The sequence below is a fragment of the Leptinotarsa decemlineata genome, unplaced genomic scaffold, assembly GCF_025532065.1.
Source record: "Leptinotarsa decemlineata unplaced genomic scaffold, Ldec_3_MD MMD2_tig00026316_RagTag_RagTag, whole genome shotgun sequence".
Lineage (NCBI taxonomy): Eukaryota > Metazoa > Arthropoda > Insecta > Coleoptera > Chrysomelidae > Leptinotarsa > Leptinotarsa decemlineata.
Genome location: NW_027412685.1, coordinates 2,698,066 through 2,714,395, shown reverse-complemented (window position 1 = coordinate 2,714,395; position 16,330 = coordinate 2,698,066). Strand labels below are relative to the sequence as shown.

Sequence of the window (16,330 nt, the reverse complement as noted above, 5' to 3'; positions counted from 1 at the left end):
TTTGAATTTGCAACTTGCTGATCCTAAATTTTATTGTCCAGGGAATATTGATATTCTTCTCGGGGCAGACGTCTTCTCTCAGATCATATTGAATGGAAAATATCTGGGAAGTGTGATGAACCATATGCTCTGAATACAGTTTTAGGTTATATTTTAATAGGAAAGACCAATAACCACCCGCCTGCCATAACTTCTTCATTTTTTTGTGAGGCTTATGAGCCTAACAATGTAGAAAAAATTCTCAAATCTTTTTGGGAAGTAGAGTCTGTTCCTGATACTCCACACAATACATCTGATGATATTGCTTGCGAAAAAAGTTTTGTCGACAACGTAACTCGAGATGAAACCGGTCGATATATAGTTGCATTGCCCTTGAAGAATGAAACGGTCCAATACCAAGGTATTCGTGACCTTGCTGTCACTAGGTTTTTATCATTAGAACGCCGCTTAATCAAAAACTCGGAGTTATACCAGCAATATTCTGCGTTTATGAAAGAATATTTAGACCTTAATCATATGGAGCTGATCTCTAGTATGGACATTCCATCCACATGTTATTACATTCCACACCATTGTGTTTTGAAACCCGATAGCACGACTACAAAATTGCGAGTGGTATTCAATGCCTCAGCAAAGTCTTCGAATCAAATATCGCTCAATGATAATTTATACACTGGTCGAAAATTGCAACAAAATCTTTTCAATATTATCGTCAATTTCCGCATTCATCCTTACGTATTGTGTATGGATGTGACAAAAATGTATAGAATGATTCTTGTTAATCCTTCTCATCGAGATTTTCAAAGAATCATTTGGAGATTTGATCCCAAATTACCGCTACAAGATTATCGTCTTCGTACTGTAACTTACGGTATGAACTGCTCGCCCTTTCTTGCGCTCAGAACACTTGAACAATTAGTTAAAGATGAAGGTGGTACTTTTCCGCTCGCTTCACTCGCACTCAGTTCCACCTGCTATATTGACGACTTCGTGATGTCTATTCCTACCTTTGAAAAGGCTCACCAACTCAAAACTGAAATTATTACCTTATTACGAAGAGGAGGCTTCGAACTTCGAAAGTGGTCTAGCAATGACCTTTCTTTGCTCTCTGATTTGCCTCCCTCTTATTTGTCCAACGAACCGCACACGTTTTCTGAAGATATCGATTCTTGTCTGAAAATTTTGGGATTGCGTTGGAATCCTTCTGCTGATTGTTTTTCTTTTATTGTCTCTGCAATTCCAAATCGTCCTTGTACTAAACGAACAATTTTATCCGAATTAGCTCGCATATATGATCCCTTAGGATTCATTTCTCCAGTTACATTTTTTTGCAAACATCTCATTCAACAACTATGGTTGTCCGGTATTGGTTGGGATGATATTCCCAATAATGAAATTATTCGTATCTGGAATCAGTATCAAACTGATCTACCCGTTTTATCCAGTCTCAAAATTCCGCGGATGTTCACAAACTCCCAAGCAATCACTTATGAAATTCACGGATTTAGCGATGCATCTGAGAAAGGATATGCTTGTGTTATTTATCTGCGTTCTTTTGATGCCAATGGACTGAATCATGTTAGCTTCGTATGTGGAAAGTCCAAAGTTGCACCAACTAAGAAAATTACTATTCCGCGTTTGGAGTTATGTGCAGCCGTTTTATTAACGAAGCTGATTTCATCAATCATTTATCTTATTACACCCCAATTAAATCTGAAACGTGTTTACTGTTGGTCCGACTCCCAAATAGTGTTATATTGGATTAAGGGTCATCCACACCGTTGGAAGACATTTGTATCAAATCGTGTGACATTCATCAGGGAGAAAGTCGCTCCTGAACATTGGTATTACGTAGATACCACCAATAATCCGGCGGATGCTGCTTCCAGAGGTTTGTTACCCCGTCAGATGATATCACATTCTATGTGGTTCACCGGTCCGCCTTTCCTTAAAAAACAAGATGAATGGCCTAATTCGCCTTCTCTGCCCCCTGCACCCCCGGTGGAGGAGGAAAAATCAATTCCAGTATTTTTAACCTCTAGTAATGACCATGTCATTGATATTTTATTAGAAACGCATTCTTGTTTCAGATCGCTACAAAATGTTCTAGTTTACTTGCTACGTTTCATCAACAATTCGAAAAAACCTTCTCAAAAATTCTTAGGCTCAATTGTGCCATGCGAGCGCCACAACGCTCTTGTTAGACTTGTTCGACATGTCCAAAGTATCCATTTTTCTGTAGAAATCGAAAGTAAACGTTTTTCAAAACCTTTGAGAAAACTTCAAGTTTTTTTGGATTCTGAGGGAATTTTACGTGTTGGAGGTCGTCTGAAACATGCCTCCCTCTCCCATTCTGCCAAATATCCTATGTTGCTTCCACGTTCAAGTCGTTTGACTATACTTTTGATCAAATATTTTCATGAGAAGTTTTTTCATGCAGGTTTTCGCACGACTCATTTCCTTCTGTCGCAACAATTTTGGATTTTATCTCCAAAAAGAGCTATCAATTCAGTTCTCTCTCAATGTATTCCATGCTGGAAACAAAATCCTAAGACTTTTCAACCCCTCATGGGGAATTTGCCTATTTCTCGAGTTTCTCAAGTTAAACCATTTTCTCACTCAGGTGTCGATTATGGGGGACCCTTTTCGATAACTCTCAGTCGCCATCGTGGTGTGAAAACAATAAAAGCATATTTATGCATTTTTGTTTGTTTCGCTACCAAGGCGGTTCATCTTGAACTTGCCAGCGATCTCTCTACTGACAGTTTTTTAGCAGCTTTGCAAAGGTTTATTGCACGTCGTGGACGTGTATCCCATATTTATAGCGACTGTGGCACCAATTTCTTAGGTGCCCAGCGTCAATTACTCCGTTTGCTCGAATCTTCAGCTTCTCACGAGAATATTGTTTTTCATCCTACTCCGGCAAGTGCACCTCATTTCAATGGGTTATGCGAAGCCGGAGTAAAGAGCGTTAAATCACATTTGGCTCGTGTTATCGGCCAACAAATCCTCACCTACGAAGAATTTTATACCGTGTTAACATTAATTGAATCCATCTTGAATTCGCGACCCTTAACGCCCATGAGCGCCGATGTTGATGATCTCAACACTCTCACTCCCGGCCATTTTTTAACTATGGAACCTGTCTCCAGTCTACCGCTGCCTGATTATTCTGATGTACCCCTAAATCGTTTAACGAGATGGCAACTATTACAACGCCTACATCGGGATTTCTGGCATAGGTGGCATAAAGAATATTTGCACACTTTGCAGCAAAGAGGTAGGTGGTTGAATGGCGGTACTTCCCCTCGCATCGGTACTCTTGTACTTATCAAAACTGATAACCTTCCCCCATGCAAATGGTCGCTCGGTCGTATCTCCAAATTGCATTTTGGTGATGATCAAGTCGCGAGGGTAGCAACAATTAAAACAACGCATGGTACCTTGAAGCGCCCCCTGGTCAAGTTGTGTCCACTTCCACTTGAATAGTACACGACTTTTCACTTTTCTTTTCAGCATTTTTGTTTTATTTGATGTTTTGAATATTTATTATTAATTTTATTCAGTTATATATTAGAAAATGCCTTCTGCATTTTGCGGGCCAGTAAATGTTGCGGAACGGCTAACATACTCATTTTTATTTTCTTAATTTTGCCTCACCCTGTACCCTCAAAACGACTTCATTATGATTGCGCCCTCTGTGGTGTGTTGGAGCGATGAAAAGGGACGAACAGTGTTGTTGTATTGTTTTTCTGTGTGGTTGATTGTCCGCCATTTCTCGACTGCCCAGTTCAACTGTGAATATTCGTTGTTTGCTGATAATATTTGTTTATCACACCGCATAATATCGTGCTTCTTGATATACGGATTAGCTTCGATTCCAAGAACTGGTACCAATCTCAGGACTCTGATGAGACAGTCGCAATCCACTCAAGGTAAGTCGTCTTTGAGGGATTTACTTTAACATTTGTTAAGTATCATAACGGTATACAGTCCCTACTATTCCTATTACCGTTCCGTTACATTTTGATTTTCGCTTATTTCATGAACACCATCAGTTGCAATTTCTGTAGACATTACGGATATTCCAGAAATATTTATTATCGGAAGATCATTTTCAATAGCTTTCATAAAGGAACTAGTTATACAATTTTCAATATTCATATTATCCATGTCAATAATAATCATATCAGAAGTAGTCGTAATGTCAAGTTCATTTGAAATTTTTACTTCAGTGTTGGTAGTTAACTCAGTGTCATCAATATAATTATCCTCATTTGTTCTGATCACAGGTTCTGAAGTGACCTGTAGTCTTTGATCATTTTTATTAGTTTTTTTTGGAGTCACTGATGCTTCCAAAGCATTTATTTCATTTATAATAACATCAACGTTAATGCTATAAGATTCTAAATTATATCTTATCCTATTGAAAACTTTTATTGCAGATCGTATATCCCGCTGTGATATATTCTCGCTGGATTTTCTTTTACGAATTTTTTCTGCAGTATCTGCCACACATTTACTGTGATCGACAGCTTCGGGATTCAAAGGAAAAAGGCCAGACTTTCTAAATCCATTTATTACAGATTCTTTGAATTGTTCAGCTTCGGACAGAATTTCATTAAAAACAGTGCAAAAATTTACTTTTGTCACGGAACAATTAAGATTTTCTAGTTTACTCTGCCACTTGCATACAGTTTTTTGCCACTCTGACTTCATTGGCCTGAACACGCTTACATCAGCTGGTTGCAGCATATGAGTAGTGTTTGGAGGTAGAGCATATAAAATAATTTGATTATTATGGCACCACTCACTTGTCGCCATAGTAAGATGAGATTTGTGCCCATCTACAAAGAGAATGACAGGTTTTGGAATATTTTCTCTTGTTAACCAGGTATTGAAATCGTTACTTAGGAACTCAAAAAACACATCAGATGTCATCCACCCTTTTTCGGACTTTCCCAAAATCCAGCCATTTGGCATATTATCGACGACAGCTCGAGGAGGTCTTACATAAGGAAAGAGAACTAGGGGAGGAGCAAATTTTCCTTCTGCATTGAACATAATGAGAACTGTTATGTTCTCTTTTTCATTCCCCTGTTTAACAGTAAGAAGACTTCTAAAACCCTTTGGTCCTAAAACTTTACCACTAGACGGACATAAGGCGAAACCAGACTCATCTCCATTGAAAATCCTTATAGGATCTTCTAGAATATGAGCGAATTCATTATCTTTCAGAAACTGTTCAAGTTCCTCGAACCAATTTCTTACAGATTTTTCTGTAACTGCTGCTCGAGCTTTATTGATTCCCTCTGCTTCTCTGAGAGATATCTCTGGATTCCTTTTCATGAAGTTCATATACCATGTTTGTTTTGGTGCTCCCTTTTTAAATAAATTCAGACCAGAATCTGCATTTATTTTACAAACGGTATCCCGTAGCATCTGTTTCTTTATGGGAAACCCACATTTAGCCAGATCAAGTACCCATGTTTTAATTCGTTCTTCCCCTTCAACAGTCAATAGTGGTGGTGGTCCTGGTCTTCTCAACTCATCCGGTACCCTCCCTGTCAGCCTGTCCTGAATTGTGGCCCTTGGAACATTAAATCTTCTACTAGCTTCTCTTATCTTCATTTTATTAACTCTGACTTCATGCAAGGCATTTTTCAAATCTTCTTCAGAGTATTGGTACATTATTCTTCTCGTTTTTGGCCTAGGTCGAATTACCACAGAGTCTTCAGTTTTGATTCTATTTCTTTTAGATCTAGCCACTAAAAATAAAAAAAACGAATAAAAATCTATTTGAAGTTCTTACAGAAAGTATCTCCCTAATAACAACTATACGAAGACCACGTTAAAAACCGAGAGGCCGAGAACAGAAATCACTATATATTTTAGTTCTCGGCCCCTGTATTTTTCAAAGTGGCCGAGAAAAGCTGGTTCTCGGTCACTGGGTTCTTAAGATAATTTATAATCAAAGTAAATTGAATTATAGAAAGTAATGGCCGGCCGCAATCCAATGTGCGGAAAGAGCTCATGCAAGTATACAAATTATGATATAAAAAGAAAATTATTAGATTTATTTTGATAATACAACTGAAAGGCAAAGGTTAAATGTTTTAACTGATCCTCGGCCCCGTTGGCCGAGAACTGAAAATTCATATTTTTTTTATACTGGTTCGCGGCCACTGAAAATTTTAAATTTAAAATCGTTTTTTGGTCAGTTATATGAAAAAAATCACTTCTTTAAACCCTTCAGAATAATCTCCAATATATTACATGCATTTCAAATGAAAAAGTCATAAAATACTTACTATTTCGTCGATTGACACACGTGTTAGGTATCTCTTCCTCAGACTAACAAGAACTAAACATTTTTCGCGCTCTTTTCGCTAATACTGTCATCTCAACCCTTACCGTATTGGATAAACAAAAGATGACGAGAACTAGTTTAACTGTGGTAATAAGTCAGGATGACTCATTTCTTTTAATATTTCGCTTTAAATGATAAAAAGGCCGAGAACTAGTGCTGGCCGGATAACCAGTACACTTACCCTATACTAAAATTATAAAATACATTCGAAAATAAATTTTCTACATTACCCATAAATTTGGCCTTGCTAGAACTCGGAGGTCTGTAAATATTTCCAATAGCAATTGAATATTTAAAAAAAACTTGATCCATATGTACACTATATAACACATGGGCTGAAAAGTCCCGGGCCAAAGAAAGAAAACGCGTTTTCCAGCCGATTGTTGTGCTTTTGGGCGCTTTGTACAAATTTAACTCTAGTTGCTCTCCACTCAGATGACGATCGTTTTAAGTGAAGTGATGGAACCATGTTTCATCCATTGTTACATATCGACGCAAAAATTCCGGTTTGGTATGTTTACACATGTGCAAACACTGCTCAGAATCATCCAGTGAGCTCGCGCGGCACTCACTTTGAACAGAGCTTTCTCATAGTCACATGCTCTTGCAATATAAATCCAACACGTTTTTCTTGATATCTGTACAATGTCAGCTAACTCATGCAATTTCACTTTTCGATCATTCAAAACGATTTTGTGGATTTTTTTTAATGTTTCCTGGTGTTAGTCCTCATTTGGACGTCCACTGCGTTCTGCGTCATCGGTGTCTCTACCACTACGTTTGAAGTCAACAAACCAACGCGTTGCAACGTATATCAAAGTAGTTTAATTCAAGTAAATCTTCAAATCTAACTTTGATTTGCATTAAAAAGGTATCCAATATTTCATTATGAATCTGTTTATAATTTTGTCTCAAATCGGGTAAGTCTAAATTGGTTTTTCTTTTTGTCGGCGCCCGCGGTTCAAGAGTAAAATCAATTGATTCCAAAGTATTATTAAAAAATGTATGGTTATTTCTTAAATTCATCAAAATTTCTGTTAAATTGTTTAACCGTTGTTTTGAGTAATTAATATCTGTTGATTTATTTTGAAGAATAGAAAAAACAACATCGGTAGATATGTTCAAATATTAATTTGAATATTTCTAACAAGAAACAAAACTTGTGTTCATTTAAAATATATTTGAAACCTCTCGCCTCCCTTAGACTTTGGTCGTCGGTTTTAAAATCGTCACTGTTTAGGATAAAATCAAAGACATCAATCAATTTGTCTTTGTTTGAATGCACTGAAATTACTGCTCTAAATGTAGAAATCCAACGCGTAGTAGCAAAAGTTGGCATTCGGCTACCACATATTTCATTTAAAACATGGCTTCTTTTGGTGGATTTCGAAAAGAATGCCGAAAATCCAGACAAACTTGAGAAAAAATACGCGGCAATCTTTTATGTTGTTACACACTTTGCTTAATACTAAATTTAGGGCATGGGTATGACAATGCGTAAAAAGGTGAATGAGGAGATATGGACTTCATTTTAGTTTTCAAACCATTTAAATGACTGGCCATCATAGGTTTGCGCAATTAACTTTTGCCTTAAATTATAGGTGTCACGAATTAAAAAATTAAACAAATCGTCAGCTGTGCGCCCAGATGAAACATCATGAAAACCCATAAAACGTTCTACCACATCACCATCTTTGACATATCTAAAAACGATTGAAAGTTGTAATGTACAGGTAATATCGGTAGTTTCATCAATTTCCCATGCAAAAAAAGAAACACTTTCAATCTTCTCGCTTATATTTTCTTTAATAATATATGCCACACTGTCTATAAGCTCATTTTGGATGGTTTTTGAGGTGCCCGAAAAAATGCTACCGTTTGAAAAAGTGCCAAATTGTGAATCATATTTGCCCCATAACATTAAAAGTTCCATGTAATTGCCGCGATTAATCGAATCTTCGGTTTCATCGTGTCCGCGAAAAGCTAGTTCTTGGGAACCCAAATAAATCATTATATCGATGTCTTTTTAAATTCTACCGATTTTCCCTAACGTGATTTTTAGAAGAAATTATGGCCTCTTTTTGTGCTGTATCTAAAGCTGTTGCTATATTTTGTTTGCTAAACAATTTTAATTTACAAGACGAAAATATATACTCCTTAGATTTAAAATGTCTTTCTGTAGAATGAGGTGAATTTTTTAAATCGGAGTATCCTATTTTAGACCACGTTTGGTATTAGGTTTGTACGGAAAATAAAACACAGGGCCAACAAAAAAGTTTTTCTCGTTTAATGGAGCCGGTTAACCAATCGCATTTATCGTACCAACTAATATTAAATCCTCGATTTTGTTGGTTATCTGACGCTTTAATTGAAATAAAATTTGGTTGAGGCCTTCCCAGAGTTTTATTATTGTAAAATTAATTATCATAAGATAAAGACTTAAAATTATTTGACAGCAACCAATCGACTATATCGTCAGATTTTTTAATTTCGTCCAACTTATCCATAATAAATGGAAAAAAACATACCGAAAAGTGAAAACCTGAAAACACCTTGAAATTGAAAAAAAAACATTTTAAAAATATTACCAAAAAGCACTGCTATGTTACAATACTGCCTGTTTTATACACAAATAACAAATATTATCAAGAAACACTAAAACGATTTACCGAAATATTTTTCAGTTCCGGTCCGTCACGGCATCCCGCCCGAATAATTGAATAAAAAACAAACACAGTCAAACACTAACGGAGACCAACTGGAGGCTAGCCTCCTCTAACGCTATAATTTCCGCAACTGAAATTACAAATCTTGACGTATGTCGCTGGTTGGTTCGGTCTCGCGGAGCTTGTGTTTTTTAAAGCGGTGGAGGTTTGGCTTCCTTGCAACGTATGGCATTTATTATTTCGGGTTGATGGTTTATTCATTATTCGTTCATGGGCGGTGCGTCTGACGTTTGTTGATGTAAGATACAGTGTGGTACGTACTACGGGCATATTATATATTTATATCAAAAATTAATGGTAAAGTAATGATACCCAAGCAGTTTTAGAAAAAAATAATCATAATTATTTGTCAATATCTTTTAATTTATTGCGATGAATAGCCTCAAATTTTATGGGAGGCTAAGCCTCCCTTGCCTCCTCTGACGAGCCGCCGCTGGTTGTTTCTGATGGAGCGGAGTCCATCAGAAACAACCATGATCTACACTTCCATGAAAAGAGTTACTTATTTTCAAATTGATAACTCCTTTCTTTCTTTGGAAGATTCCCTCATCTTTTTTTTTGCATCAAGATGGAGTAGTACAATTTTTTGTTTTTTCATCAGTGTTGTTGCGTTTTGTATGTGTGAGTATAGATCTCACTGTATTTTTTTGTTTTGAAAGTAGTTTAACATCATACCTATTTCCAATTCGTCTTATTTTTATAAGAAATAGACCGTACTTGGCTACCCATCTTGAAGAAAAATTTGGATAGTGGCGAAATGGCAATTAGATTGAATGTTTCAATTGTCAAACAACATTGAGATAATTTCATATTTCAAAACTCCTTTGACAGACAGAGGCAAATTATGGCCTCCGAAACGTTAAGATAAGTATTCTATTATTTCTTGAATTAATTTTTTTTGAGAAATTGTTAAATACTTTGATTTTACACAGTAACTTATCGGGGTAAGTTTGTCCTTCTACACTTGTATAAAGTTCTCCATTATAATTTTTATATTTTTCAGATTGTGGAAGGTAACAAATACCCAAAAAAGGTGATAAAAAACTGATTTTCCTACACAAAAAATGATTTTCGTTGAATATTTTTTTTCGTATTCTACATTTCATCACGTTTTGCATTACATTTTAGTTTTTGACTGTATTTTATTGAATTTCGGTAACCACATGATTTTAATTTATTTTATCTTAATTGTTGCAATAAACTTGAAAGCGATAAAAATTTTTAATAGAAAATGAAGAGTCCTTTCAAACGATATATCACAAACCTATACTTCCTATACTTTAAAAAATTGGGGGTTGTACCAGTCATTCGAAGGGGGTTGAAGGTAGGGGTTGCATTTTTCCGTTGAAGAATGTCAAATTATAATTTACATTTGTTTCGGTTTTTTTTCAGTAACCAAAATAATGAATTTATTCCATTTGGCTTTTACACACTGTATAGCCCGACACCTCCGCTTCTGGTAGGACAATTATGATGAATAAAAGAATAACCATTTAATTTCACGGTTGATATACCCGAGTGTAGCCAGATTTCTATTACACCTACATCTGTTTTTAAAATCTGTTTTTCAGTTTATCAGCTGTCGACCCTATACGAACGACAACTCTCAGAAGTTGAGAAACTTGTGCGACTTAAGGACTAACGAGGTCTTACCTTTTAACGTGTGATTCCTAACATGGTTGCAGAATCATCCCAGCTTCAATCAGATAAATTCTATTGAGAAAAATATCTGGTCGAGGCAGGAATTGAACCCACGACCTTCCGATCGTGAGTCGAGCGCACTACCACCGCGGACCGCGGCCAATTCCACAACATTACATCATGCATGCAAAATTTCATTTTTGATTTCTGAAAAGTTTGAGGATAATGACTGAACCATTCGATTTCGACACCAAAAAAAAACTATCACTATTATGAAATATTTCTTTATACTTTAATTCAATTTTTTTAGGAGAAAAATCGAATTTTGAACCCGATGAAGCGGTCAAGAAAATTTTAGGCCCTCTGTTTGATGAATGGGCCTGCGCTTTGAAAGGGGAAATTGCTCGAGTTATGATAAGAATAAATCTGTTGAAATTCGATGCGAAGCAAAACATTGATAGAATTTTGAATTCCATGAAGAAAGCAGCACATTCAGCTTTTGAGAATATCCGCTCAAAGTATTGGGAAGACATAAACAATATTAACGAGGCTTGCAATTTCTTGAGCAGAGCAATCGAGATGGAATGTGCCATTCAGGAAGAATTGATATTCTCAGGCAGTCATTTCCATGTGAATGCGAATGTAATATATTTTCCTGATCCACCTCCAACTCAGAAACTCGGAGCTGAGACTGAACGAGATCTAAGTTTTACTATATCCCAGTTAGAAACTTTGACAGATATATTGTTTGATTTGGCACCTAGCGGATACATCCCTGAACGGTCTTTTATATACTTACTTCAAGACATGATTGCCGATGAAGAGAAATCAATGGCTCCGAAGGCGTGGAAGAAGTTATCGACGAAGAAAATGGAACAACTTTCTGAGGAGATATTTGGAAACAATCAATCGATCCAATGGAGACAATTCATTTTATATAATTTGATGATCCCGTTTCCAAGTGTCGAGGAACTGTTGAACTTGAGGAAACATCTCACAGAGCACGACATTAACTTCACCGAAGTAATCAGCGAGGAACAATTTGAAGAGATAACTTTATGGTTCGAGACATCGGGTGATGTACAACAACAGGTCGTTAGAAACTTATTGCTTAAATTGTACAAAATCAGTTATGAGAACTTCAACTATACAGCCATGCTTTTTGACTTTTGCAAGGGTTCCAGCACTCCGGAAGGTTTCGCAAAAGCTTTAGCACTTTCGTCAGGAAAGGCGTTATGTTGGGATGAAAGAGTAGGAGAAATGTTTGTTAAAGATATTTTAGAGAAAAGAAGGATTCACGAGGAAGAGGTGAGTTGGTGAATGTTTATAAATATGTTATATTAATGACTGGATTTGCAGTGCGTCCATAAATTAATGCAGAAATCCATTATGGGTTGAATGATAATAACAAATAATAATTTTTCAATAATGAGACAAAATTAAATTTTCAAAAATAATGAAAAAAAATGGTTGAATGGTTTTATTGAAATAAAGATAATGATGTAGATAATGTAATACTAACAACTGACTTTCGAGAAATATTTGAGTATATCCGACAGTAGGTAATAAGACATATACCTTTCATTACTACCAACTACATAACCTTCAAACTGTGATTAATTGCGTTGTCATCTTTATAAATTCAAAAGTGGAGACCTACACAAATCTGTTCGTTAAGGGTTCTATATTTTGAGTTTTTAATTGATTTATTGATTTCCATAGCTTCCAATAAATTCATTTTCCTTCCTTTACTACATGTATGTAAGATTTTGAGGTTTTTCTTACTTATTTTATGGTTTGTTTCTTGTAGATGTTCGTATATAGATTTTTTTACACCGACGTGTTCACGGAGTCTTACTTCGAAATTTCTCCCGGTCTGGCCTGTATACTGTATACTGCAGAGCATTCACTACATTCTATTCTATATATGCCAGATTTCTTCATTCTGTCACGTCTAGGTTTTGCATTAAATATGATTTTTCCTAAATTATTATTACTTATGAAAGATGTTATTATTTTGAATTTGGAAAAGTAATTTTGAATATTTATTGAAAGTTTACCTGAGTAATTGATGCTGCTATATTTGTATGTATTCTGTTCTTTGATGTATGGGTACAGTTCTCCCATAATAGTTTTATGGGTTTTACCTGAAATAATCTTTTTAATTAGGGACACAGGTACCTGGTTATTGACCGCTATTTGTTTGATGACTTTCAGTTCAATCACAATCGCAGTTAATCACAGTTTGAAGGTTATGTAGTTGGTAGTAATGAATGTAGGTATATGTCTTATTACCTACTCTCGGAGATATATATATATATATATATATATATATATATATATATATATATATATATATATATATATACTCAGATATTTCTCGAGGGTCAGTAGTGTTAAGATACTTGAGAATGGTGTGAAAACTGAAACCTTGGTCGTATTAATATCAATACATTAAGTCAGTGAAAATTAGACAAAGTATTTTATCTTTATCATTTAATTGTACATGACAACGTTTTTCCAAATGGATTTAATCTCCATCGATTCAAATCCAATGTGAATCATTACTTTTACACAGGCACCGCTTTTAAGGATTTTCCTGTAGTGCTTGTTTTTGTCCTTAAAAAAATACGGATATATTTTATGAAAAAAATTCATATGAACCTGTGTCCTAACTTGTTTCATTTCCGAGTAACAGGTTGTCACAGTTTTACTGAAAATTATTGTTCTTTCATCAATAACTCACAATTATTTTGATTAAATTACGCGTATTTGTTATGAGTTACAATATGTTTCTTTTCATGAAATTGGATTTGGAATATTATCCAGTGGCATCGCAGAGGGTTACTTAATTGACATTTATGGATTTCGTTGATTTTGCACTACACTGTTTTCGCTAACTTTGATATTATTTGAAATAGCTGAACTTCATCGAATCAGATTCAACAGAAATGAGAATTTCGCATTGTCTAAGTTAAAATGAGCAGGCATCCCGTCGTGCATAAAACACTCATTTAGTCATACTATCAAAGGTACACCCTCTAACATTTCTGGCAATGTGCCTATAGAAATTGTCTATACGTCACACCATTGAGTCAAGAAGTTAGAAAATGCGGCCTTATGACATGATCACCAGAAATTCTCGCCCAGCATTTACATTTGCTAGTCCATAAACGAAATTAATTTCATGAAAATTCTTTGTTCGATATTTTTGCTTTCTCTTTGAAATTTGGTGATTCGGCATTTTATTTGGCTTCTCACGGATATCTTATTTCAACTAATTCACAAAAAAACATCAAAAAATGACCGTAAGTGAAAACAGTATGTAAATTCGTTTGTTGGTAGTTTTTGAGTTTATCACGTTCAGAAACACAGACCCCCCTTGGGATTTTTTTAAATGTAGTGATTTAGAAAAAACTTCCTCAATGTCAATAATCATGAAAATATGATAATATGAAAATCTCAGCATGTATTTTATATTTGTTTCAATCTTCATTTAATTTTTTAACTATTTTTGTATATCAGTTTCAATTTTTCAAAAGCAAAGTTTCACTTCTTCGTGACATGTCACATTTTATTTCGTGTATAAACATTGTACATACATTAAGAAACTTGAATATATGCTCGACCAGTTGGGACAATAACAAAATACTCAATACAGCGTCCTATATGAAAAATGGAGACTGAATCTGCATTCAACCAGGGTTAGTGCTTATTTGAATAACTTGCACTAGTATGTCGAAGAGATATAGCTGAACAAAACGTGAGTCTTCAACAATTTCTGATTTTCAGGCCATTTGACAGTTCACGTAGATAAATAACATGCTGCTTAGTGGAAAGTTACCACGGTTTCAATTGTTTTATACTACATCAATAGTTGTTCTAACAACTGATAAACTGCGGACATTTCATGTTTCACATTATTTGCCACAAATTGATGATGTATGCGTATTATTTCATCTACCCAAGTGTACTGAGGTTTAAGAAGTCGACCAACTGTACCTACAATGTGGAAATTACCACCAATTCGGAAAGGAGTCTGAAGTACATACATTTTCGCGGTTAGGTCTCCAGTGAACTCATTTTCACATGCCTCTTCCTCAAAAGTATTTGGTATTGTCATACATTACAGTTAGAACAATCCATAGAAGTATACGAAGGGTGAGACTTATATCGTTTAAAGGGTTATCCCAAGATGGATTTCAATATATCATATAACCAATAAATATTTTATTTTGAAGATTTTAGTGTCCGCAGGGAACTGCAGATATCTTATATGCTTATGAATATTACTGGAGTTTTTTCCCAACACCAAATCGTTATTTTTAACACCTCGATCACCAAGTGATCGAAACACGTGTCGAGGTGTGGAAGATTAATCTTCCTCTTTGAAGATGATCACTTGGTTATTGAAACACGTGTCGAAGTGTTAAAAATAACGATTTTGTGTTGGGAAAAAACTACAGTAATATTCATCACTACACCAAAGGTTCCAAACAGTGCATCATAACTTATATGCTTTGTCTACTAATTCTGTTGAAATTCATATATTACTTATACATATAATTTTAGGTAACAATCCGGAATGAGGAAAGAAAACAGGCTGAAGATTTTGTAAAAATAATCATAGATGAAAGCATAGGTGAAACAGTACATAAATGTGAGAGCATTATTATTGAAGAAGTAAAACACGAAACAAACTCTTTCCGAAAAATACGAACAAACGAAAAAGTTCGTGTTAAAATTGTTAGCGAATCCGAAGGAACTGATGAAAACCCTGATGAGTTAAACCATGATAAATTTGAAGAAAGTGATAATAATGATCATGGTGAAAAATCTGATCTTGGTGGTGATCTTGAAGAAGAAAGTAAAGGAAATTTGTCAAACGAAAGTGGCAAACTGGAATCAAATGACGACAAAAAATTTTTCAACATAGAAATAGGATTTGAATGTAATCCCAATCCTAATTTGCAATATTTCATTGAACTTGAGACTGTTCTATCGGTATTATCAATAGTCCTCTCTTGGAGTTTTAATGTTCAAAACATAGAAGATAAAAGTTTTTGCGAACTCTTACAAGAAATTTATGATGAATGTAAAAATCCACAGTTCAATGATGAGGTGTTATCTCATGAATTTTTGAATAATCCAAAATTTTTGAAACTTCTCAGTAATACTACAATTTTTTTGGTGAAAAATCCTTCCGAAATTGTGAAAGAGCTCCTAGATGAATAGAATAAAAACTAAAACAAACTTCTTTTTTCAATTTATTGAGGAGGAGAAAATATATATGTGAAGGACTGAGTGAAAGGAAAGACATCAAGTGAAATTACTTATGTTTGCGGTAATACTGACTTGGAATCTTCCTCGGAGCCGAGGGTATATTGCATTAACCAATCGGAAATCCCATTACTCGGTTATGAAATACGAGGTAGGGACCTTCAAAATTAATGAGGTAAAGTGGTGAGACCCAAATCGATACTTGTATCCGACGATAAACGCCACCGAATGCGCGATTTCACGAGCCTGAGACAGTTGAACATGTGTTTACAAGGAGAGAGTGGGTTGGAGGGAGTGGGTTATGGGGACCATA

At 35.2% G+C, this 16,330-nt stretch overlaps 1 protein-coding gene across 1 annotated transcript in view; it reads left to right on the top strand.

Moving 5' to 3' along the window:
• Nucleotides 1-15,990, top strand: part of LOC111514979 (sperm flagellar protein 2) — a 101,007-nt gene extending 85,017 nt beyond the window's left edge. The window contains exons 6-7 of the mRNA XM_074181827.1: nt 11,048-12,045; nt 15,310-15,990. Of these exons, the coding sequence (XP_074037928.1) occupies nt 11,048-12,045; nt 15,310-15,972 (1,661 nt within the window). The 3' untranslated portion in view covers nt 15,973-15,990. The remainder of the gene's footprint in view (nt 1-11,047; nt 12,046-15,309) is intronic.
• The last annotated feature ends 340 nt before the right edge of the window (nt 15,991-16,330 follow it).